We start from the raw sequence: 24394 nt of genomic DNA on the forward strand, positions 1-24394 counted from the left end.
TTAATAGCTATTCTTTAATTATTAACATAGATGTTTAGCTTCATGAAGTCTAAAATTAACCAAGATTTCTACACTCATCCTGAACAATACAAAGACTTTAAATATGCAAATGCCCCTGGCATCTGACAAGATAACCTCTAGGGATAATTAGGATTCTGATGTTTTTGTAAAAGCAATAATTCTGAAATTAAAAACACTGCGAAACAGAAAGAAGATTCAATTTACTCAATACCGAACAAAGAGGGTCACATTCTTTAAAGAAGTGACATTAGAAATAGAATTTCAAATGGAAACCTAATGGGTATTTTCCCAATTATTTTTCCCTGATCTTATTTTTTTTCTTTTACTTCTAGGCTTAATCTTTTATGACACCATTATAAGTAATTCTGCATATTTCAAAGATTAAACATTATGGTTTCTATTATTTGCTCCAGCTAAAGTTGCATGATGATATTGATCATAGCCCACAAGGAACCATCCTCCTGCCTGGAAATGAATGCCAGCATTCAGGACAAAGTGAAAACCCAGAAGCCATAAACGAGGCTTCTGAGCAAGAGCAAAGAGGAAGCAAAACAGAAAGAACAAAAGTCACTGTTACTATAAACAAAATAGAACCCTGAAGTCTTCCTAACCAAGGAGTTTATTACCTCATAATCTCCATTAGCAAGCTATCCCAAAATAAATATTTTGTTCTAGTAAGAACATTGTGCTTGTCATAGAAAGAGCTTCCATAGCTATCTCCACCCATTTTGAATAGTTTGTGCTGCCAATGCTTCCTGGCTTAGAAAGGCAGGGTCCACAACAACTCTGATGTTTACAAAGCAATATTGAGGATTTTTTAAAGTAGGTGTGTAATAACTCTTCTGTGAAAATAATATTTTAGCTTTTACCAGTTGGAGGAGGCAATTGATGTTTAGGCACAATGGGACCCATCCATTTAAGGAAAAGATGACCTACACATCCAGTAAACTAAATGACACTCTATAACCAGTCAAAATCAAACCCTAAGTTATACCACCTGAAAAAAAAAGACTAACACATATAAAAGGAATAGACTCGATGTGTACATTTAATATATTTTTAATCAAAAGTTCTATGGGGTAGGATATGCTTACTATTTGCTTGGAGGACATGACACATTTTCTATTGTGCTCTATAAGTGAATTGTGAATTTGGGTATACATCCAACTTTTAAATAGCCATAGTTTCCCAATTATTTGACATTTAATTTTCTGACAATGCAAGGGAAAAAAAATGAATTTTCATACTTAAAAAGTACCCAAAATTACCCTAGATAAAATTCTCTCCTATTAAAGTAGCTAAGGAAAAAACATGTTTTAGTGAAACTTTTCAAATTCAACTAGAATAGAAACATTTAACCTTAGTTTTCATCCTCAAAAAGGATGCTTTTTATTGATGTGGAAGGAGACCCATTTGAAGTATAAGTGGCCTAGCATTTCCTGTTAATGTAGTGACTCATGTGTACTGTATTAATTTGTGGTTTCCTGGATTGTTCTAACTTTCCCTGTGCATTAAAAGCCATACTTCATTTATAAGTACATGATTCTAGTCACCTAATTTTGAAAAATAACAACCTTTTCTTTCTTAACTATTCCTATTTTGGAAGCAGGTTTGAACATTTTGACCCATGTCTGCTTGTATGTATAATGATTATGAATCTGTCCTAATGAAGTGTTTGAAAGGTTGGACTGTTTAGTTTAATAACATTTACCATTTTTCTTAATTAAAGTTTTAACATATATGATAGGCAGAAAACTTGGAAACCACATAAAAGTACAAAGAAAAATAATCTTCACATCACCGGAACTTTTCCTTCATTATCTCTTGGCACCAGTGCTAATTTCAGGGTATTGTCCTTTAGCAATTATTTTGTCTGGATTCTATTTCTCATATTCTTAGTCATTCCTTGACTCTTTATTGTTATGATTGCTTTTAATATGCTTTTTATTGTTTTATTCTTATGGTAAAATTTTAAGGATGGCTATCTTCTTTTTATTCATTTATTTATCCAACATTCAAATATTTATTAACATCTACTATGTGTAAAGCATTGCATGAGAATATATAACAAACAAAGCTCATATCTTCGTGGAACTTACTAATTGGGGAAAAGTGCTCAAACTTGGGGTTTGAACCAGGAGCCATGCTTAAATCACATTGCTATCTGTCCAACCCAGCACAGGATCTGCTATTTTCTGCTTGAGTAATAGACAGCAGTTTAATACTTTTATGTGAAAAATAAATAACTACTATCAAAAAAGTAATTATTTATCACTTACCTATATTGCCATGTTCCTAATGGTTAATGAACACTGGATAATTAGGTGATTGCTTCACCTGTTGGACAGTTTTGTATATAATATTTATATCATGCTTAGGAGTTAGCAAACTATTTTATAGAGTTTCTATGAAGCCCAAGGAAAGCAATAAATAGGCACTATTAACTAAAAAAAGTTGGTAAGTAGTATGATTCAAATGATATTGAACTATTTATTAAGAGATAAAACATTTAGTAATCTTAGTCATCTGAAATTGGTTAGGTTTTGTTTTGTTTTGTTTTGTTTTGTTTTTTGTTTTGGTACTGGACATTAAACCCAGGGGGCTTAACCACTGAGCTACACCCAGCCCTTTTTTATATTTTATTTAAAGACAGGGTCTCACTGAGTTACTTAGTGCCTCACTAAATTGTTTGGGCTTGCTTTGAACTTGAAATCCTCTTGCTTCACCCTCCTGAGCCGCTGGACTTATAAGAGTGTGCCACAGCACCTGGTTTAAAATTTGGTTATGCTGCTGGGTGTGGTGATACACATCTGTAATCCCAGCGACTCTGGAGGCTGAGGCAGGAGGAAGGAGGATTGCAAGTTCAAAGCCAACCTAAGCAGCTTATCGAGACACTTAGCAAATCAGCGAGACCTGTCTCTAAAGAAAATATTAAGAAGGGCTGGGGATATGGCTAAGTGGTTAAACACATCCTCCGTAGGTTTAATCCTCTGTACAAAAAAAAAAAAAAAATTGTAATGCTATGTTGAAAACATGGTCTTCAATTTACAAGTATCTATTGCATAGTCTTAATGCACAAAAATTATTTAGCTTCTAGAAAGCATGAGAAAAGATATAAAATACAACAGAGAAAGTCAAAGATGATATACATAATTCCTGCATCCAAAAGCTCTCAATATTACATAAGGAAAGATGACTTCCCACACATGTGCACCCACCCACACATGCATAAAATGTATGTAGAGCTTCTTCCCATACTGCACCTGGCTAATTCTAATTTATCCTTTACATTTGAAATTGAATATTACTTTCTTAGATGAAAGTTCCTTGAACCCTCTTCATCAGCTTTTTTTTAAAGTTTTCAAAGCATCCTGAATTTTTCCTGTACAGCATTTATTATATATATATATATATATATATATATATATATATATATATATATATAAATATTTAGTATCTCTCGCCTCACTAGACAATAAGCATGAAGAGCTCAACATACTAGCACAGTGTCTGGCACAAAGTATGAGCTTAAGAAATAATGACTGCATGAAGCAACTCAAATATATAAAAACCTATGTCAGGGAAAAGCATAGAGAAAACAAAGTGTAATGGAATGTAATGGAAAAAGAAAGAAGGCTTAGGCGGGTGCTCAAAAAAGGCTCTATTTGAAGTTTGAAGTGGACCTTAGTGGATATGTATCAGTGACAAATGTGGAACTTTCTAGGCACGTACAGAAGGGTGTTACAGAAAGGGTGGGCTCGCAGAGACTCAAATGATCAAGGTTGATAGACCCATTAGACATAATGGACCAGGGCTATGGTACCTTTAGGAACCTACAAAACATTTTAAATTTTAATTTATTAATCAGAAGAAAAAATGGATATAATACTAAATAATAAATGATAATAAATCAAATGTGGGCATAAAAGGTAAAGTATTTTTTTTTAGAGGAAAGTACCCAGAAAGATAAAAGGACTCAGGGCCAAAGAAAAGACAGCCCTGAAAAGGACACTTGTGTACAGGAGGTAGTATTTTGGCTATAACCTAGAAATGGGAAAGATGATCTAAGGCTGAAAATGTAGATTGGTCTCAGGTCAAGGGGAGCTCAAAAGATAGGCTGAGAAGGTTCTTCAAACTTCGACTGACCTTCAGAGCTATTTGTGTTAACTGTTGGCTTTCAGCAGGATTTTAGGAAGAGAATGCTTGAAGGAAGAAATAAATCTGGTTAAGTAAGGTGATCAATTCGAAGTCTTTTGTGTAGGTTTAGATGAAAGTTAAAGAGATTACAGAAGAATGAATGAGAAGAAATTAATATTACAGATAATTGAATATTTACATATACAGTTTAGATCATATGCAAAAAAGCTTCCTTCTCCTGATTGGAAAGCCCTGAAGTGGTATGTATATATTTATATTCCCTATAATTAAAACTTCTATATTCTCAGAGCTTTGAACATAGAGATACACAAGAAAACGAAAAAATTAAACTCTTGGGAAGTCATTAAAAGTGTTGTAAACATCACTTGATGGAGCCATCCTGATCGACAAAGCAAATGACCAAAGCATGAGCATGGGACAGTGCCTTCCAATTGATTGATGGTTTGATTATTCTGCTCAGCAAAACTGAAGCAACCACATACATGTTAATTATAATCCATTTTAGAGTTAACTTTCAATGATTCATATTTTTTTTCTGAATTGAGAAATCTCTGCCTATATTCTGTAACCATTTTTAAAGTTTTATTTATTCATCATCAAACATGTACTGAGGTGAAAGCACTAATTCATGTCACATACAGAAAAAGCTACAATGACATAAAACCACATGCGAGCATGGAGCATGGTTGTGTTATATGTAGATCTGTGAACTTTCTCACTTAGTGAGTGATTTATGTACTTAGGATTTGTCAATCCTTGTGTGGGAAATACAGGAAGAGGGTGAGGTGTTGGGTGCAGTGGAGTACCTAACCTAACCGGCAGGAAAAGTAAAGTTTGCATCAAGTCCTGAAAAAGTAAATGTCAGCCTGGCAGATCAAAGCAGAAGAACATGAATGTTTTTCAAATTATAGGAATTAGACTTGCATTTTTAAGATTTTGTTAACCTTTTTGAACTTTAGTATCCTTATTGATGGCAAGTAATGATCATGTTTTGTAGTACTGTTTAGCCATTTTCCATGTTCCTTAGGAAAGATATTTAAAAAACAGCATAAAGGTTGTGAATTCCCCATTGGTAAGAGATTAAATAATTAGAGTATAGTTTTGATGGTTAAATTAGCTGCCAACTGTATTTTAGAGATTGTCTTTTTGAAGATAGAGAAACAGACAAGTGAATTTTCTGGAAGATTCTTAACACAGGTCCTTTAACTTTAGAAGTATGAAAAACAATAATGTTAAATAACTGTGAATATGCCTAATATTCTATAAAAGAAAGGAATAATTTTATAGTGTTGAGATTATACCCTGTAAACCATGAAAAATTCATTGTTCTACACCATTATGTGAAAATTGAAAGGTGTAAAAATAAAACCATTTAATTGATAATTTTCAGAGGCACCCAACAATTTCATTAACAATTACTGAAGTAAATTCAGGATGGAATTTTTCATAATTGAGCCTCATTTGGAAAGCAGTTGAATTGTTCTCCCACTTTTGTGTTGCGACATTCTAGAGCTGTATTCAAAACTTTGGTATCAGGTAGGAAACGGAGTCCATGTTACTCTTGGGGTTAAAGGTCTGTTCCTTTCAATCAGTCCAAACTGACAGGCATCCTGCCATCACCTTTTCCAGAGCCAGGCAGACAGGCCCTGCCGTCAGTGTGAAAACATCTGTTGAATGGATTTATTGACTGGATCTTGTTTTTTCTCTCCCTTTCTCTCTATTTTTTTTTTCTTTTTCCTTCACACCGTTTATTATGTCTCTGACCTGATGAACTTAATTTGTTGACATGTCGCTCTCAGTGTCTCCCTCGATGCTTGTCTCACGTTTCTGTCTACTGTGCTCTTTTTTCTGCAGCAGCCCTTCCCGGAGCCCCCGCACACACGTGCGCTCTCGGCGCGCCAGGCTCAGCTGGCTGTGGTTGGCATGGATGGATTAGAGAAACACCGTCTTCTCTCCAGGACTCATTCTTCCCCCGCTGCCTCCATTTTACCACACCCTGCAACGGACCGCCCCCTCCAGCCTGGCTCTGCAACTGGTAGGAATCCCTAAAGACTCCCCCTAATAGGCAAGCGAAATGCACCGTTCTTGTAGGATTAGCCGATTTAAATGCTCAGAATAACTCCAATAGCAGAACGCTCCATTTTAACCCAATGCAACCCAAATTTTATGAGGTTATAGTGGCCACAAGACAAACAGCACATCTGATAAATCTTGGGCTTAGTATTAATAGCCTCATAAATTGTTATCATTCAAGGGCCTGGAAAATACATCAACAGGTGCATGGGTCCCTTTTGGAAACAAAAATCCCTACAACATTCTTTAGCAGTATTCTTCAGTATCTTTCCTTCTAGGATTTGCCACTAGGAAATTTATGATACTTGGCTTCCTCATTTGACTCTAAACAGTGTCCTTTCCTCAGTTTGTCTTCTTGTTTTACTTCGATGTTTTTTTTCTGGCTTCCCATACAAGTGACTCATGGGAGTCAATGGTACCAAGGCAAACTTTGCCGGATAAGTTAGTTTCACTTCCATTTATTATGGTACCTCTGGGTGGGCTTTTTGTCCAATCCCTTCCTTTGTCTACAGCTGTGTTTGATATTTCAGAACCTGCCTACAGAGGAAAACAAGCTAGATCATTCTAAGGGCAGAGGAAGGTCAAGTCTGGAACACATGCAAAAAAAAAAAAAAAAAAAAACGTGGTTGGTGTTGTGGGGTACAATTCCCTCTGCAAAGTAGCAAAGGAACTGTGGGTAAACCTGTGGGTGGAAATTATTCAATTATTCGTGTTTTTCTGCTGCACCTCATTATCATTCCATGCTCTCAACCTGTGGCTGATCAAATGAAAGATATTGTAGCCCTAAGAGTCTCACAACTTGGACCCTGCGAGAAGAGAATTCATGTGTACCCCTTCCTCAAAGGCTCTCATGGGTTATCTGATTTTATTTTTGAATCATTTTTCAAGATTCAGAGTTGTTGTTGTTTTTTTAACTTCTATGACCTTATGCAAGTCTTCATGCTTCTAAAACTTAAAAATACTTCTTTGGAAATCGTATTCCTAAGCCTTGATAATCATCTTTCAGTTAAAAATCAATGTCTGAAGTGGCCAAGTTGTTTAACTGTGATAGGCATCTTCAACAAGTGTACAAAGGAACTAATGTGTATAATGTCTTATACACTAAGACAACATTCCATGCTATGAGCTGTAGGCTGAGCATATTTCTTTCAACACATTAATTAGTCCATCTGATCCCTGTATTTCCAGAAGCCCAACAAACTTGCCCAGATATCCTGGACAACCTAGGACTGCAGCCTAGTATTAATGGAAGCCTTCGGAATCAATCACACCTCGTGCTTGCCCTTTGTATCTAGAAAAAAATATTTTACTCATAGAGCAATTCCTGTTTTATGTAGCAAGAGATATAAGGTTCTCAATTCTTTTTTCCTGAAAGTGTCTTTTATTCAGCCTTAACATTTCAGAGAACACAGAATAATAGCTTCTTTATCATAATGCCATTGGCATTGATGAAAATAATTTCTTTAATTGAAAAGTGAACTTAATTATAAAGTTTCATGTTGATGTTAATGCCTGTGGTGCTGGCTATTATTGAACTACTACAGATAAGGTTTCTTCCCATGGTTTAGAGGAGTCCCCCTTTCCTGGCCTGCTTTGGATTCCTCCAGTTTGTACATGTTCCTTTGATATTAATGAAGTAAGATCTCTGAATATTAGAGAAATCCTACAAGTTTGAGAAAACAGTTTCCAAATGGAAAGCCTATGTAGGCCTTAGAAGAATGCAAATCCAAGAATGGACTAGAAACATACTAATATAAATATGACAATACATAACATATATCTGTATTATATGTATGTTATATACATACACACACATATATATGAAGGCTTTTATTTCTAGTATGTTTGAAACAGTGTATTTTTAAGCATTAAACTCCTTTCTTTAGATGCCTAATTATTTATTTGTTGTGTATATGTAGAAAAGATTGTGTTCTTAGGGAATTTTTTTTCCAAAAAAGTCATACTATCTCATATACTCAATAGCTACTCCATTGAAGAAGAGCAAGGAAGAGGAAACAAACACATATAAGTCGGCAATTGGTTTAAATCCATTCTGTATGACCTATACTTTTTGGTACAACTAAAATATTATTTAACACTAAAGTCACATAAATTTTAAGGTAAGCCATTCAAACCTTCACCATCCATGTGGATCTTTAGCAGCAAACTGGAATAGCCACACAGCTTCCTTTTTTGGAAATAACAAAGCAATATTCCAGGGTGGATATGTTAGTTGTTGAAATATGAAGTCTCAGTCCATTTCCTGTGAGGACCCCAAACATAGCATAAGAGGTAGCCAATACCTGGTGGCCCACAGAGAGTTATCACTGTCTGGAGAAAGACTGTTTCTAAGAAACCCAAAAAGAAGATGGGATCCCTGCAGCTGCTGTAGTGAAAATGAAGAATAAGTGTATTATAGTCAAATTACCATGTTCCTATATGAATTTTATATCCTATTTGAATATGGATAATAATAGTCAATTTTAGAGGTGCTTTTAAAAATTCTACTTAAAGATTATGCATGCTGTTTATTAGAGGTTTTGGAAATTAAGGAAAGGGCACTGTGCTCATTTTCTCTACTAAATTCACCTCTTCTACAATTATTTACAAAGATGAGGTTTGACCATGGTTTTCAAGAGAGCTTCTGAAAGATGATTGTACTAGTTTATACCAAATGGTATCCCTCAGAACAATAAATTAATGTTAATAATGTGATTGGGTTTATCTTACACATCAGCAGGATAATCTAGTCTCCCTTCTCCCGAACTCTAGGATACTCTACATAATCCATGTAAATAAGTTCTTTCCTTATAACATTACCTTTTTAGCCAGAGTCTGATGTGAAATAGAATCATAGTGCTGAAACTAAACCGGCACTTGTGAAAGTCACTGAAATAATCTAATTATATCATTGTTATTATCAATAATTTAATCAATTAATTGAATAATTAAAGAGATTTAAAAATTGATGTTTAGTGAGTGGCACATCATGATGAAGAGTGGAAATATACTTGAATATTTCAATGTGAGAACAGCAACATCAGTCTTTTTATGTGATTTTTTTTTAATGAAAAATATTTTCCTAATTCAAGGCTAATTCCAGCTGATTCTTCAGGTGTTTCAGGTTTCAGTTTATATGTTATTTCCTTCAGGAAGTTTTATAACAGACTGGATTTTTCTATCAAAATATTGTAATTATTTATCTATTTGGGGCATTGCATTACAATGGATAGTCTATGAGAAAAAATATGTTTAACAACTAGATCTTGGTTACATTGCTAGCATATGAAAGGTGCTTAGTATAGATACATTTATGATATGATAAACAAATGAATCAACAAAGAAACAATTGAATGAAATGAGAGTAAGTAGATGTGAATTGTATGACATTATACAGAAAAGATCATTAAAATATTAAGTGATATTTTGGTGTAAATTTACATTTTCTGTAATTAAGATTATTGATACATGTTCATAGAAGGCAATTTTGTAAATCTAGAGCACTGTACAAGAGAATCATTCATTACTCTGAGGTAAAATTTAAATGTTTATTCATATTTTCAGTAGTTTTTCCTCTTAGGCTTCTCTTTAACAGAATATCAAAAAGCTATTTGCATATTTTTGTACATATCTGTATGCATGTGTGTATGTCTATATTTGTATTGTCTTTGTATGAATATATATATTTATTTATATATATTTGTATTTGTATGCATGTGTTTGTTGTGTTTGTAAGCACACATATATTTAAGACTTCTCAGAGTAATTTCTGTTACTACCCATATTGGAATGGAGAGGTTAATTTCTTTGGTAGGTAATTGATTTTCTTAAATTGTTGTCCTCAAATATATGTTTGGAATTTCTCTGAAAAACTCCAAAATTTGATCATCTAATTCTCTCTAAAGATGATAAAAACAGCTATCTTGTTTATTTAGAACATTAACTCAACTTGATGGCATGTAACATATGAAAACATTAACATAGTGTATTTATAAGTGTATCATTATATATTACATAATGTATTACATTATGTGTGTGCATATATATATATTTGGGGAAATGTCTTCGTACTTGAGAATGTCATCTTTTGCCTTCACATGTGTTTGAATACAGATTTACTGGGACATAAATATTTTTGCCTGAAAAGTCTGAAAATGTCATATGCTTAAGGGTGCTAGCACTAAAAGGGAGGAGTCTGAGGCCACCTGATAGGTTTTTCTTTGCGGGCAGTCTGATTTTTCTTTTCTGGGATTGGTGTATTTTCTTTATCCCATTAACTTAAAAATTACCTTTCTGAGGAGCATTTACTTACTGATGCACATGTCTCTTTTACTCATGGGAAACTTCTTAAGTTATTTCCATTTTTCAATTAGTCTGATTTTTGCCTGGAGGGCAATCACAGTTTTCCATTCAGCTATTTTCTCCTCTGACTTTCCATTTTCATCTTACTGGGTCCATCTCTTAGACATTTTTCTTTTTTTTTTTTAATTTCACAATTATAGTTATGTATTTTTTTTTTGTAAACAAATGGGATAGATACATGTTGTTTCTCTGTACATGGCGTAAAGGCATACCATTTGTGTAATCATAAATTTACATAGGGTAATGTTGTTTGATTCATTCTGTTATTTTTTTTCCCTTCCCCCCCACCCCTCCCACCCCTCTTTTCCCTCTATACAGTCCTTCCTTCCTCCATTCTTGCCCCCCTCCCTAACCCTAACTCTAACCCTAACACCAACCCCTCCCACCCTCATTATGTGTCGTCATCCATTTATTAGCGATATCATTCGTCCATTGGTTTTTTGAGATTGGCTTATCTCACTTAGCATGATATTCTCCAGTTTCATCCATTTGCCTGCAAATGCCATAATTTTATCATTCTTTATGGCTGAGTAATATTCCATTGTATATATATACCACAGTTTCTTTATCCATTCATCAATTGAAGGACATCTAGGTTGGTTCCACAATCTGGCTATTGTGAACTGAGCAGCTATGAACATTGATGTGGCTGTATCTCTGTAATATGCTGATTTTAAGTCCTTTGGGTATAGGCCAAGGAGTGGGATAGCTGGGTCAAATGGTGGTTCCATTCCAAGTTTTCTAAGGAGTCTCCACACTGCTTTCCAGAGTGACTGCACTAATTTGCAGCCCCACCAGCAATGTAAGAGTGTACCTTTCTCCCCACATCCTCGCCAACACCTGTTGTTGCTTGTATTCTTGATACTCGCCATTCTAATTGGGGTGAGATGGAATCTTAGGGTGGTTTTGATTTACATTTCTCTTATTACTAGAGATGTTGAACATTTTTCCATATGTTTGTTGATTGCTTGTATATCTTCTTTTGTGAAGTGTCTATTCATTTCCTTAGCCCATTTGTCAATTGAATTATTTGCATTCTTAGTGTAGAGTTTTTTGAGTTCTTTATAGATTCTGGAGATTAGCGCTCTATCTGAAGTATGATTGGCAAAGATTTTCTCCCACTCTGTAGGCTCTTTCTTCGCATTGCTGATAGTTTCCTTTGCTGAGAGAAAGCTTTTTAGTTTGAATCTATCCCAGTTATTAATTCTTGCTTTTATTTCTTGTGCTATGGGAGTCCTGTTGAGGAAGTCTGGTCCTAAGCCGACATGTTGAAGCTCTGGACCTACTTTTTCTTCTATAAGAGGCAAGGTCTCTGGTCTGATTCCGAGATCCTTATCATTCTAAATGGTGAAAAACTGAAAGCATTCCCTCTAAAAACTGGAACAAGGCAGGGGTGCCCTCTTTCACCACTTCTATTCAATATCGTCCTTGAAACTCTAGCCAGAGCAATTAGACAGACCAAAGAAATTAAAGGGATACGAATAGGAAAAGAAGAACTCAAACTATCCCTATTTGCTGATGATATGATTGTATACTTAGAGGAACCAGGAAATTCCACCAGAAAACTTTTAGATCTCATAAGTGAATTCAGTAAAGTAGCAGGATATAAGATCAATGCACATAAATCTAAGGCATTTTTATACATAAGTGATGAATCTTCAGAAAGAGAAATCAGGAAATCTACCCCATTCACAATAGCTTCGAAAAAAATAAAATACTTGGGAATCAATCTCACAAAAGAGGTGAAAGACCTCTACAATGAGAACTACAGAACACTAAAGAAAGAAATTCAAGAAAACCTTAGAAGATGGAAAGATCTCCCATGTTCCTGGATAGGAAGAATTAATATTGTCAAAATGGCCATACTACCAAAAGTGCTATACAGATTCAATGCAATTCCAATTAAAATCCCAATGATGTACCTTACAGAAATAGAGCAAGCAATTATGAAATTCATCTGGAAGAATAAAAAACCCAGAATAGCTAAAGCAATCCTTGGCATAAAGAGTGAAGCAGGGGGTATCGCAATACCAGATCTTCAACTCTACTACAAAGCAATAGTAACAAAAACGGCATGGTATTGGTACCAAAATAGAAAGGTGGATCAATGGTACAGAATAGAGGACACGGACACAAACCCAAATAAATACAATTTTCTCATACTAGACAAAGGGGCCAAAAATATGCAATGGAGAAAAGATAGCCTCTTCAACAAATGGTGCTGGGAGAATTGGAAATCCATATGCAACAGAATGAAACTAAACCCATATCTCTCACCATGCACAAAACTAAACTCAAAATGGATTAAGGATCTTGGAATCAGACCAGAGACATTTTTCTTTATATTCCAAAGGCTTTTTAAGTTCAATAGCACTGATCTGATTTTCTGAAATGCAAATTCCTGTCTTTGTTGTCTACTGTATAGATTTTAATTTTGCTCTTCTAATTTCCTTGTTATCCATATTTATCATATTCATCTTTATTTTCACTCATTCCATTATCTTTTTAATTGAGTTTGACCTCTCCCTTTAGCTTTTGTCTCTTATTTTATCGGGCTCTTTTGACATTTGAAGATGCCAAAACATTTTCTTTAGAATCTTATTTTGGTTCCTATAGTAAATCATGTTCACTGAACTAAGTAGTATGAATGACATTTTCTTTTACAATTTCTGTAGCATATTATCATAGGACCTGGGATTTTTCTTTTCTTTTCTTTTTTTTTTTCCACCTGCTCACTTATTCTTGAATGTAGAAAAATCTTTCCAGATATTTTGCCTCCAGCAAATGTGTGGCGAATTGTGTTTGGCTTCACTTTTGGCCAACATACATGCTAGCTGAGGTTCCTTCCTGACTCTGTAGCTGAATGGCAACTCTTAATATAATTCATAGGCTCTAACGACCTTTCATCCAGTGTTAGTTGGAAGGTCTATAGCAGGAATTTCTTCTACCCATTCCCTTTCCTCCTGATACTCTTAATATTGTGAGTTACATCAAAAAGCATAAAACAAGCAAAACTGTCTTAGAAAATATCTTATCTAGTAAAAGGCACAGGTTACCAATATTTTTAGAAAGCATTTCTTGATATTACATCATGTGCTTGCTTGACACACCAAGTTAATTGAATTAATTAAATTAAATATAATTAAATAATTAAAAATACAATACAATTAAACATTTTACTGTTTGATGCTCTGATTTATGTATTCCAAATCAAAGGTCTTATAACAAATATTACAGAATAGAATGTAGAGAGTGTGGTAGAAATAGAAGAAATAAGGCAAGATAAGATTTATGGATAGATTAGAACTATGTATAGGAAAAGTAAACTGGCTACTCTGAGTATGATTTGGAGAGTGTTAGAAATGACCCTTGTTTCAATATGCATTCATTCCTTGATATCTGTGGAGGACTGATTTGCAGGAACCTCCAAGAATACCAAAAACCACAGATGCTCAAGTCCCTTATCTGAAATGGTTTAGTTTTTGCAAATAACCTTTGTGCATTTTTCTGTATACTTTAAATCATCTCTGGATTATTTTTGACACTTAATACAATATAATTGCTATATAAATTGTTTTACTGTATTTTTTTTTGGAAATACAGTTAATAAAAAAAAGTTCATACATGTCTAGTACAAATGAAATTTTTTTCTGTCAATATTTTTGAATCACTCAGTGGATGTGAAATTCATGGATAGAGAGTACTGGCTGTAGTTCCTTCTGTTTACTCTATTAATTCCATCATCTTCAGGTCATTTTGTCATTTAAATATTTTTGTTTTTAAGAAAGCTCCTCTTACCTCCTAGTTCCATATTTTTTCCTTCCTTAGCATACAGAATTTTTACAAATAATGTTATATGTTTATACACGTCTCACTTTAACTACTACATTATAAGTTTAAAGGTAATAAATAGAAGTTGCCAGTACCTTGAACATAATGAATGATCAAAAACTATCTACTGAATCTGCATCTGTGTTACAATGCCATGTCATGTACTTTTGTATTGTGCTAGTCTTCCCTCCACTCCCTTCCCTCCAGTCGTGTTTAGTAAATGTCCTCAGAAGGTGTGACACTTCAGTTTCTAGAAATGCAAATAAGTTGAATGTTAGTTTCTAGGAACCAGGAGCAGGCATGTAAAAATGCAAGACTTCTCCTTGTAGACCACCAGCTCCACTCAGCCAAACAGATCTAACTAGACTAAGCATAAACCTGTCGACATGAATGGATTCCATGAGCTAAAAAATGACTTAACTATATGTAATGATGCAGGAAAGGAAAGACACTATACTCAGTGTTTCAAATACATTATCTCATTTGATAAGACAACCTAGAGAAAGCCCAAAGTCCAAGCTTCTCTAAAATACCCAAAATTTTGAGGATGGTTTGTTTTATTTATTTGATTGATATGAAACTTACTATTAGGGTTTAAACAGGTAAAGATTTTAAGACTTGTTATGGTTTGGATGTGAGGTGGCAATGTGAGAGGGTTCACAGGGAAAATTTGGGGGTTGTGAGAGCCTTAATCTAATCAGGGAATTGATCCCTGATGGGATTAACTGAGTGGTAACTGGAGGCAGGTGGAGTGTGGCTGGAGGAGGTAGGTTATTAGGGGTGTGGCTTTGGAGTACCTCTCTCCTGCCTAATCATCATGTGAACTGCTTCTCTCCACCACACTCTTCCTCCATGATGTTTGGCTTCACTTTGAGGCCCAAGATATGAAGCCAGCTGCCTATGGACTAAAATCTCTGAAACTGTGAGCACCCAGATAAACTTTTCATTCTCTACAGTTGTTCTGGTCAGATCTTTTAGTTGCAGGAGGGAAAAAGCTAACTAAAACAAGACTCCTTCATACATTTTTCCAATTCCTAATTTTAACTTTTGTCCTATTGATCAAGAGAAAGAGTGATCCATTGGCATATGTTGCAAAGGGCAACCAGTGGGGCAGAAAGGGTCAAAGAAAAATAGAATTCCATATAAAACTCAAAGAAAAGAGCAGGCTTATTTTTCACCCTATAAGTCCCTGTTTTTGAGAGCAGGGGAAAAAAGAGGAGGAAAGGAATGGAGATGAAGGATGAGGTTAAAATCTCACCTTCCAGTCTACCTGTTAACACCTCATTGATACATCATTAAGATGAGGCAGTGGAGTTTCGAGGTTCCAGGTTTTATTTATTTCCCCTTAAATTCAAATGTCTTTCAAGAGTTCCTGGACTTTGTATTATAATCTCCAGATACCTGGCAATAATTTCTAGCTACCATAACTTGTTTTGTAATTTTCTTTTTCTTGGCAGTGAGTTATGGGGAAAATGATGTTAAAAGGGGAAAAATTACGGTGTAAGTGAGCTTGGATATGTTGAGAGATGAACTAGAAATAGTTGAGCAACATGATTAAAATACCTACTCTTGAAGAATATATATTCAAAACAAAGTAATGCTATACTTTTGGTTTCTGTATTATTAATAAATCATTTACTTTTTTGAAGTATGAAACAATAATTGAAAATACGTTAAAGAGCTCCTGTTATGAAGTAACAACTCATAAATGCTTGATAAATCTGAATTGTGAAGACATGTCTTATGAATTTTGTGTTTTGAATGTTATTCTTCCTACCTGCTTTCTTTTCTGCCTTTCTTAAAGGCTTCCATTTGACTTTATTGAAAGGTATTTTTTTATGTTGGATTTTGTACAAAGTAAAAAATGGACATTGTGAAAAATACTTTACAAACTTATAAAGTTCAGTAAAATAGATCGCTGTAGTAGAGTCACTTGTTGGTCCGAAGAAGATAAGACACTTAAAATAAAAAGTAGAATATTAAAGAAATAAGCCTGCATTAACTTCAGGTTGCCACTAATTAGATTCATCAAAGAAGGCTGAATAATGGAAATATCTGGACTAGTTCTTGAATCTATCCATTTATTTGTCTTTTGTGCATTCATTACAATGTATTTTTGAGTGCTTCCTGTGACAAACACTGGGAGTTCAAAGGTAAACAATTCTACTATAGTCTGTCCTTTTATATATCTTAACATTTAGTGAAGAAAATGTACAGTTAACAAAATTACATGCAACAATTATGTAATTGTGAGCAATGCTCTGGAGGAGATGGAGGATGCTATGACATCAGATACAGGAAGAGGAGATCCCACTTAGAGTTCCCAGGGAATGCTTTGTTGAGGATCTGGCATTAAAATTTAACCTTGAAGGATAAAAAGGAAATAAGCTGTTGATGGCTGTAGTTTTGAAGATCAGGAAGGAAGAATTTCTGGCCCAGATGGAATAGCATGTACAGAGGCTGATGGAACTTTGAGCTTTTTAAGGAGAGGAAGGGAGGCCTTTGTAGGAGAAATTGAGATCAAAGGAGGGAGGGATAATGTGATGAAGCTGGAGAGATGGAGAAGAGCCTATCGATGCTGACCTTGAGGAATTTCAGTCTCAGTGAAGTCATTGAAGTATTTGAGGAAAAATTGCTACTGTCTTGAGGCAAATGGCATGGAATGAAAGTCAGGTAGCCAGTTATGAGGTTGCTTCAGGAGTTCAAATCAGTGATATTAGATGCTTGGATTTTGTATGGTTTTGGCAGTCAAGATAAGAAGTGAGTGATTCAAGATCTGCCTCAGAGGGAAAACAGACACTCCTTTGGTTCATAGAAGAGGGAATGTCAAGAGGACACCAGGTTTCTGGCAGAAGCAATGATAGATCTTGATGTCCCTTGTTAAAATGAGGAACACTGTGTGTGGTTTAAGATCATGAATTCAAAATCGGAGATAGTCTTACCTTATGAAAACCATGAGACATCCAAGTGGAAGTTTTGGGTGGGCAGTTGAAGGGGTAAGTGTGCAGTATGCTGCTAAGAAGAGAGGTCAGGGCTGAGAATGAAAACATAGGAGTCAGGGGCAGGCATAAAGATGGGTTTTGAAGCCATTGACTCTTAAAACTGGATATTATTTGGACTAGTAAAATGATATTTTTTTCATAGACATAATTTTTACCACATGGTTTCAAAATGCATGTCATTTTTATGTAGGATTTTGGTATACTCAGGGGCAAATATTTTCCCCTCTTGAGAAACATTCCTTTAACACAATAATGTAAGGAAGTCAAAGGGAGAATAAAATTTATCTAATTAAATTACTTTACAACAAATTTTGGTACTTATCTGTTCTTGAATAGATTTTTTTTTTGGCTCTTTAATTTCTTATCATGGATACTTCATTCTCTGCACCCCATAATGTACTTTGATGGTCAATATTAGAACAGATTCATTAAGTAATTTTTTATGTTAGTCAATTTTGTCAGTAATATGTTCTCCCCTCCCTCCAGGGAAGTGGTTATGGGTGGAAATCTTAAAATGAGCTGGAGTTGTAATTATAATCTAATCTGTTGTTTTAAAAAGTCCTATTTTATGTACTCCTAATGATTGATTTCATCAAATTTTTATAAAATTTTTCTCATCTTAGGGTCTAATTAAAACACAAAATTCACTAGCTCCTACTAGCAGATCTTATTCACTAAGTAACTATGAAATCTTTACTAAGGTATTACAACCATTTATTTTTTAAAAGAACTATTTCAAATATCCCACAATATATGGGACATATATATCTTATAGATTTACAGTAGTCATATTTTTAATATAATGGTGTAAATTTTGAGGAAAACACAAGTAAGCAAAGCAGAAACTGAGTACCCAACTTCAATGGAATTTCTAAACAAAATGGAAAAGAATTGGAAAATTGTTCAGTTTATTACAAAGAGGTAGCCCTGATCCAAAATAAAAGTGGAATTTACTCATTAAATAAACTCAGGATTTAAAACAACAGCTCTTTTTGTGACTTCAATCATAAAACGAAAACTTCTACTGAATTGAATTATCTGCCCCCAAACAGTTAATAATGATTTAAAATACTGATAAGCATGGGGCATTCTTTTTTTAATCTGAAGTTTCTTAAAATGTCAGCATCTTTATCACCTTACAGATTTATCAAACTTAGATCTGAGTATTAGTTAATCCACTGATGGATGTTTCTGCATACATATGCAGATACAGAGGACTAAATTGCTTTTGGGGGTCTTAAGGATTTGAATGTTTTTTCTTTGTTAATTTTATTTTTTAAATGATAACTTTTTGGAGTGATCACATTATCTTCCAGTGTGTACCACCACCTTGTACCATTACATGTATGTTTTCTTTGTCTTGAAGGAATTGCCTATGACCCTCTGATGCTGAAACACCAGTGCGTTTGTGGCAGTTCCACCACCCACCCTGAGCATGCTGGGCGAATACAGAGCATCTGGTCACGGCTACAAGAAACTGGACTGCTAAATAAATGTGAGGTAATCCTGAATTGGCCACACTCTTTTACTTACTTAAATAAATCATGTAAAGAGGCCAGTATTCATTTGAGTAGTAGTAAAAAAATGTTAGCCATGTAGAGCAAACATTATGATTGATGATCAGTCATAAACAAATAACACAGAACTCACCATCTGACTCTGGGCTGGGCACACAGTAGGTGATCAATGTTGATGGACTAAGCAGCTGCCTGATGTGTTTTTTTCTATTGCAACATTATTATGTACACATGATAGCAATCTTGTTTTCAAATGGACATCATTTATTGAGTTAGTCTTCTGAGAAACTGCTTGCAAAGTGTTAAATATTAAGTAATTGATTTTTTTTTTTTGGTTAGGAACTACACTTTGAGCTCAGATGTATGCCAATTTTGCCTCATGGAAATGAATAAATTTCAAAGAATAACAGTTTTCTCACCAAGAGAAGTCACTCCTTTTTATTGAAGTGGCTAATATGTTTGTAATTTTATAGGAAGGCTTTGAATATTTTTATTTTACCAATATTTCTTGAGACCAATTTTTGTAAATTCCTGATGACTGTTCCATTTTCAATTAGAAAAAATTATTTCTTTAGGCTTTCAAAAATCAAAAACAAAAGTGATAGCAATTCATAAGGGCTCACATTGTCCTCTTTCAAAATATATAACAACCACAAACTGATTTAGTTGATAAAAATGTCCATAGTTCACTAAAATCCAGTAACTTTTTGCATTTGAGTATAACCATTTTTAAAAGAAAAATATGTTTCATGTATTTTCTCACTTTATTATTGATTTCAAAAATTTTTATTGAACCTGTGTTATATTATAGATATGTTTCAGGCACTGAAATTGCAAATTTCACAAGACAAATAACATGCCTGATCTCACAAGACTGACATTTTAAGATGTTTCTATTTGGTTCTGTTGCCCTTTTATTAATGAAGGAAATTCAACATAGTTCTCACTTGCCTGGGGAAAAAAATTAAGTGGATAATATTTTGACCATAATTGTGGCATGAGAAAATTGATGTGAGACCAAATTGAATTCATTATACATCAATAAAATTAAAATTGATTTTGTATTTTCAGGTTATATGCAAATGACTTGTGACTATTTGCATAGTATGTAAATTCTAAGGTCAGACATATAAAAGTGCTGATCATGTAGTTGTTCATATAGTTGATATTAACCCATAGACTATCTTTGAAAACTTTCTGTAGTGCATTATGTTCGGCACCTGAAAATGCAGTCAATAAAATTCATGTTCAAATTCAATGTAGTTTTAAAAGAACATGTAAAATGTTTTAGATGAGATATAAATGCCAAAACGGAGAGAATATCCTGAAGGTCAGGTACACTTGCCTATACTTGATGATGTAAATTACATCTGTCTCATCCTTCTCTGCAAACTACTTAAAATATTGACTTTTGAAGATGCAAAGTCATTCATTCAGTTTGCTCATTTCCAAGGATAATTTTCCTTATACTCTTTCTCTTTAAAAGGTGAAGTAGATGAACAATGTATTCCATCTTACAGGGCTACTAATTATTTTTGCATCAAATTATTGATAATGTCCTATAGGTCATTTAGAAATTGAGATTGTAAATGAATCCAACAGAGTACTGGTCCTGCAAGTTTTATTATATGCTTATGATGGAATTGTCAAACATTTTTCCTATTTAAAACTCTACTTCTGATTAAATGTATCCTTTATCTAAAAAATCCCAAAGTGAAGGAAAATGAGCTAGATTTTTCCCAAGTGAAATACTATTCATCCTTTGCCAGTGCCATCCATATTATATGGCAGAAAGCTTTCATGCTCTTTGGATGATTTTAGAGTTGTCATTAAGAATTCCATATTTTTGATAATGCAATTTGGAGGCCAAACCATTCTTTTTCCACAAAACCCCATAAGGAATATACAGAGTGGGCAACCAAGGATGTTTGTTTGTCTGATCTTCATAGACAAAATACAGACTGATCTTAACACACAAAACTCCTTTGTTCTTGTGACCTTTCTTATCTCACCTTTGTGTTTGCTGTAGATGTTTTCCTGCTTGGCAATTCTTCTGCCGCTTTTGCCAGCCAGGTCATTGCCACTTGCATTTTTCCACGTTCAAGTCTTTGTTATATCCTGCAGCATCTGGCCTGCTCCCAACCTCTCCAAATCAGCAGTAGCCAATAGGCTTTAAATGCATTATTAGATAGTGGAATTTTGAAAAGCTATTACCTGAAGAACTGTTTATGAACGGAACAGAGTGTAGAATTACATGGAATGTAGTATAGTTCACCCTGATCGTAAAATCTAAAAGTCTGTTATCATCCCTTTCTAGTCAGTCTTCTTCTTCAGTTCCTCCTATATCACTTTATTTTATGCCTATATTATTCAAACCATACAATTATATTATACATCACTGGCTTATGTGATGTCAACCACAGGATGAAATGTCAGAAGGACTAGAGTTGTTGAGAAGGAGTTAGATATGCCCCAGTCCAGTCAAACAAACAGGAGTCTTCCTGGTAACAATCACAAAATTAAAAATAATTCACTTAGGAACCCAGATCAGTGGAGTAGCTCTTAAAGAAGACCATAAACAAGTGACTTATCAAAAACATCACAACCACATAAACAGAAAACATTTTTTGGACATAGTTTGATGGGAGCTTACCAAGTGTTTATTTTCATTTTATTTATTTATTTAGTTTTAATTTTTACTTTTACAGACTGCATTTTGATTCATTGTACACAAATGGGGTACAACTTTTCATTTCTATGGTTGTTACACAATGTAGATTCACACCATTCATGTAATCATACATATACATAGGGTAATATTGTCTCAGTCTACTATCTTTCCTTCCCCCATCCCTCCTGTCCAATTTTCCTCTACACCGTCCAAAGTTCCTCCATTCTTCTCTTGCTGCCCTCCCCTCTCCCCATTATGTATCATCATCCACTTATCAGAGAAAACATTCAGCCTTTGGTTTTTTGGGGCTTGGCTTATTTCACTTAGCATGATATTCTCCATCTCCATCCATTTACCAGCAAATTCCATAATTTTATTCTTCTTTATGGCTGAATAATATTCCATTGTGTATTTTCTTAAGTGAAGAAACTTTTCCCCCATATTTTATGTCATCAAATTCCTATGCTGTTGAAGGAATTGTTGTGCATATGGATTTATTTGCTATTTGACTTTATGATATGGTAACCTAAGTAAAAAAAGTAAAAACATGTAATGGAATTTCTAAAAGCACTAACAAACAATCCACTCTAAGACACCTAGATGTTTAATGTCCCTCTGTCTGTGGATGATTTTAGGAAAATTCAAAATGGAATTTTAGAAATCATTAACTAAATAGATGTTCTCCTTTTCTGGAGACTTTTAGTTCCATGTAAGATTAAACAGAACCAAAAGGTAGATTGTCTTCATGACTTATTTTCTTTTTCTTCCTGTTTTTACCAGAAGAGTGAATAAGAAAATGAAAAGGAATACAGATTATTCCAAAACAGTTCAGTCCACTCAGAAATAGTAGAATATATACCATCATTCAGGACAGCCCAGCCATTCCTTTACTAAACTCAATTGGAGTAATTGATACATATTCTTTGTGGATTTCTCTTAAAATGCATTATTTGACAAGTCAATTCTATATACAAATTTATTAAAATGTTATTAAACCCTCTTCTAAAGATGTTAAACTTTCTATCTCATGCTGAGTTATTTTGAAAATTTTAACACTTTGAAAAAAACTAAGATAGTAACTAACAAATATTTTAAGAATTTATCAAACTTCCTAAGAATCAGAGTTGTTGAAGAATCAGGGAGAAAACCCACCATAAGAGGCAAGTAATCTTGTGGAGTGACTTCTCTATGTGGGATTCAGCTAGTTGAAAGGGGGAAAAGGCTCCTCAGAAAGCCTGTCTGGGTGGTTAGTGTTTCTGAACCTCCTAAAGGAATCCAAACCAATGGTAGTATCTGCTCACTGGAGTTCATGTATTTACTCCAAGAGAGAAAGTGGGGCTGCAGGTCTGGTGAGAGTCCTATTTAGCAAGAAACCTCAAAGACCCAAATAAAGACAGAACAGAGGCTATTCTTTCTAAACTGGCTGGGAGGGGCTATCAGGATGTTAAACTCTAGTTCACTTGCCTGGTTGTGTCTAACTGGTTATGAACAAGAGAAGGTACAATCTCTGCTGGTTGGTTCTCCAGGGATTAGAGTGCAGGACTGGTGACTAGGGTATTGCTTGCCTAAGTGGTCTGGGACAATGTTCTCTCTTGATTGTGGGAAATAAGAACTTAACTTAATAGTTTTGTAACAGAGAGAACTTATTAGATTCCACAGAAAAGGATATAATCAAATAGGAATGCGTACAAGCTGGATCAGCACATTGTTTCCCAATATCCAGATAGTTATCTGCCATCTTTGGACACCATTTTCCCTGCAGGTCCACATGACCACACATGGTTAGAAATCTACTTGTGCTTTCAGAGAAGAAAATCTCAAATAGCATCTATCAGAATCCTCTAGGGGGATGTTCAGACACAGATGGCTGAGCTCCAGCCCTAGAGTTTCTGACTCAGTAGGTTTGGATGGAGGTCTAAGAATTTGTTTTTCTAACATGGTTGGATGATCCTGATATTGCTGGTGTAGTCACCACACCTTGACAACAGCAGAATATTTGTTCAATGATATTAGTAAGAATTTCAGTTTTCCAGGTCCCTGTGTTAGTAGCAGAAGATATAATATTGAGGAGAAAAGATATATTCCCTCTCTTGAAGGAGGTTAACATCTAGTAGACTCTCCTGACTTTGATCAAACGATCATACAAATAAATATATAATTATAAACTCCCAAAGGGTTTAAGTCACTGCTTTTATGTCACTGTAATTCTGAAGATTCTTATTGATTGGGCTTAGAAGAGAAACAAAACTAGAAAGACTGTCTGTGGTCAGCTGCCTTCATTGTCCTGAAGGCTTCAGAGGGGTTCTATGAGTAAGTAAGAAAGGAGATGATATTTTATATCAGTTTGAAGAATAAAGTGTCCCTTATGTTGAATAACTTGACGTGCTTCTGTATTTATTTGGTTTCCTTCATTTACTAGGGCTACGATTTCCTCTTTCCCTAGGATAAAAGATAAGGAGTCCCAATTCTATTGGCATATAGAGAAAAGCTTTCCTCAACTAATGGAGCAGTCAATTGTGCATTAATGAAACGACAATAAAATGATAGAAAAGATGGCAAATTGAAAACATTAAAAGGGCTTCTTCATTTCAACAGACTAGACTGATCCCCAAATCAAACTTTTGTATTGTATCAACTCATTTAGCAATATGGTAAATTAATCAAAATGGATTCCTTCAAAGGTGATTATTCAACATTAGATTTAACTTTAGCTCAGCCACTAATGTCTGTGCACTTTAGTTAAATCAGGACTTTAGTTG

At 34.5% G+C, this 24394-nt stretch overlaps 1 protein-coding gene across 1 annotated transcript in view; it reads left to right on the plus strand.

The window, feature by feature from the left end:
* Hdac9 (histone deacetylase 9) overlaps positions 1-24394 on the plus strand; it is a 701371-nt gene that overhangs the window by 598067 nt on the left and 78910 nt on the right. Inside the window, exons 16-17 of the mRNA XM_047560086.1 lie at positions 6034-6214; positions 18814-18947. Of these exons, the coding sequence (XP_047416042.1) occupies positions 6034-6214; positions 18814-18947 (315 nt within the window). The remainder of the gene's footprint in view (positions 1-6033; positions 6215-18813; positions 18948-24394) is intronic.

Source organism: Sciurus carolinensis, chromosome 8, assembly GCF_902686445.1.
Source record: "Sciurus carolinensis chromosome 8, mSciCar1.2, whole genome shotgun sequence".
Classification (NCBI taxonomy): Eukaryota; Metazoa; Chordata; class Mammalia; order Rodentia; family Sciuridae; genus Sciurus; species Sciurus carolinensis.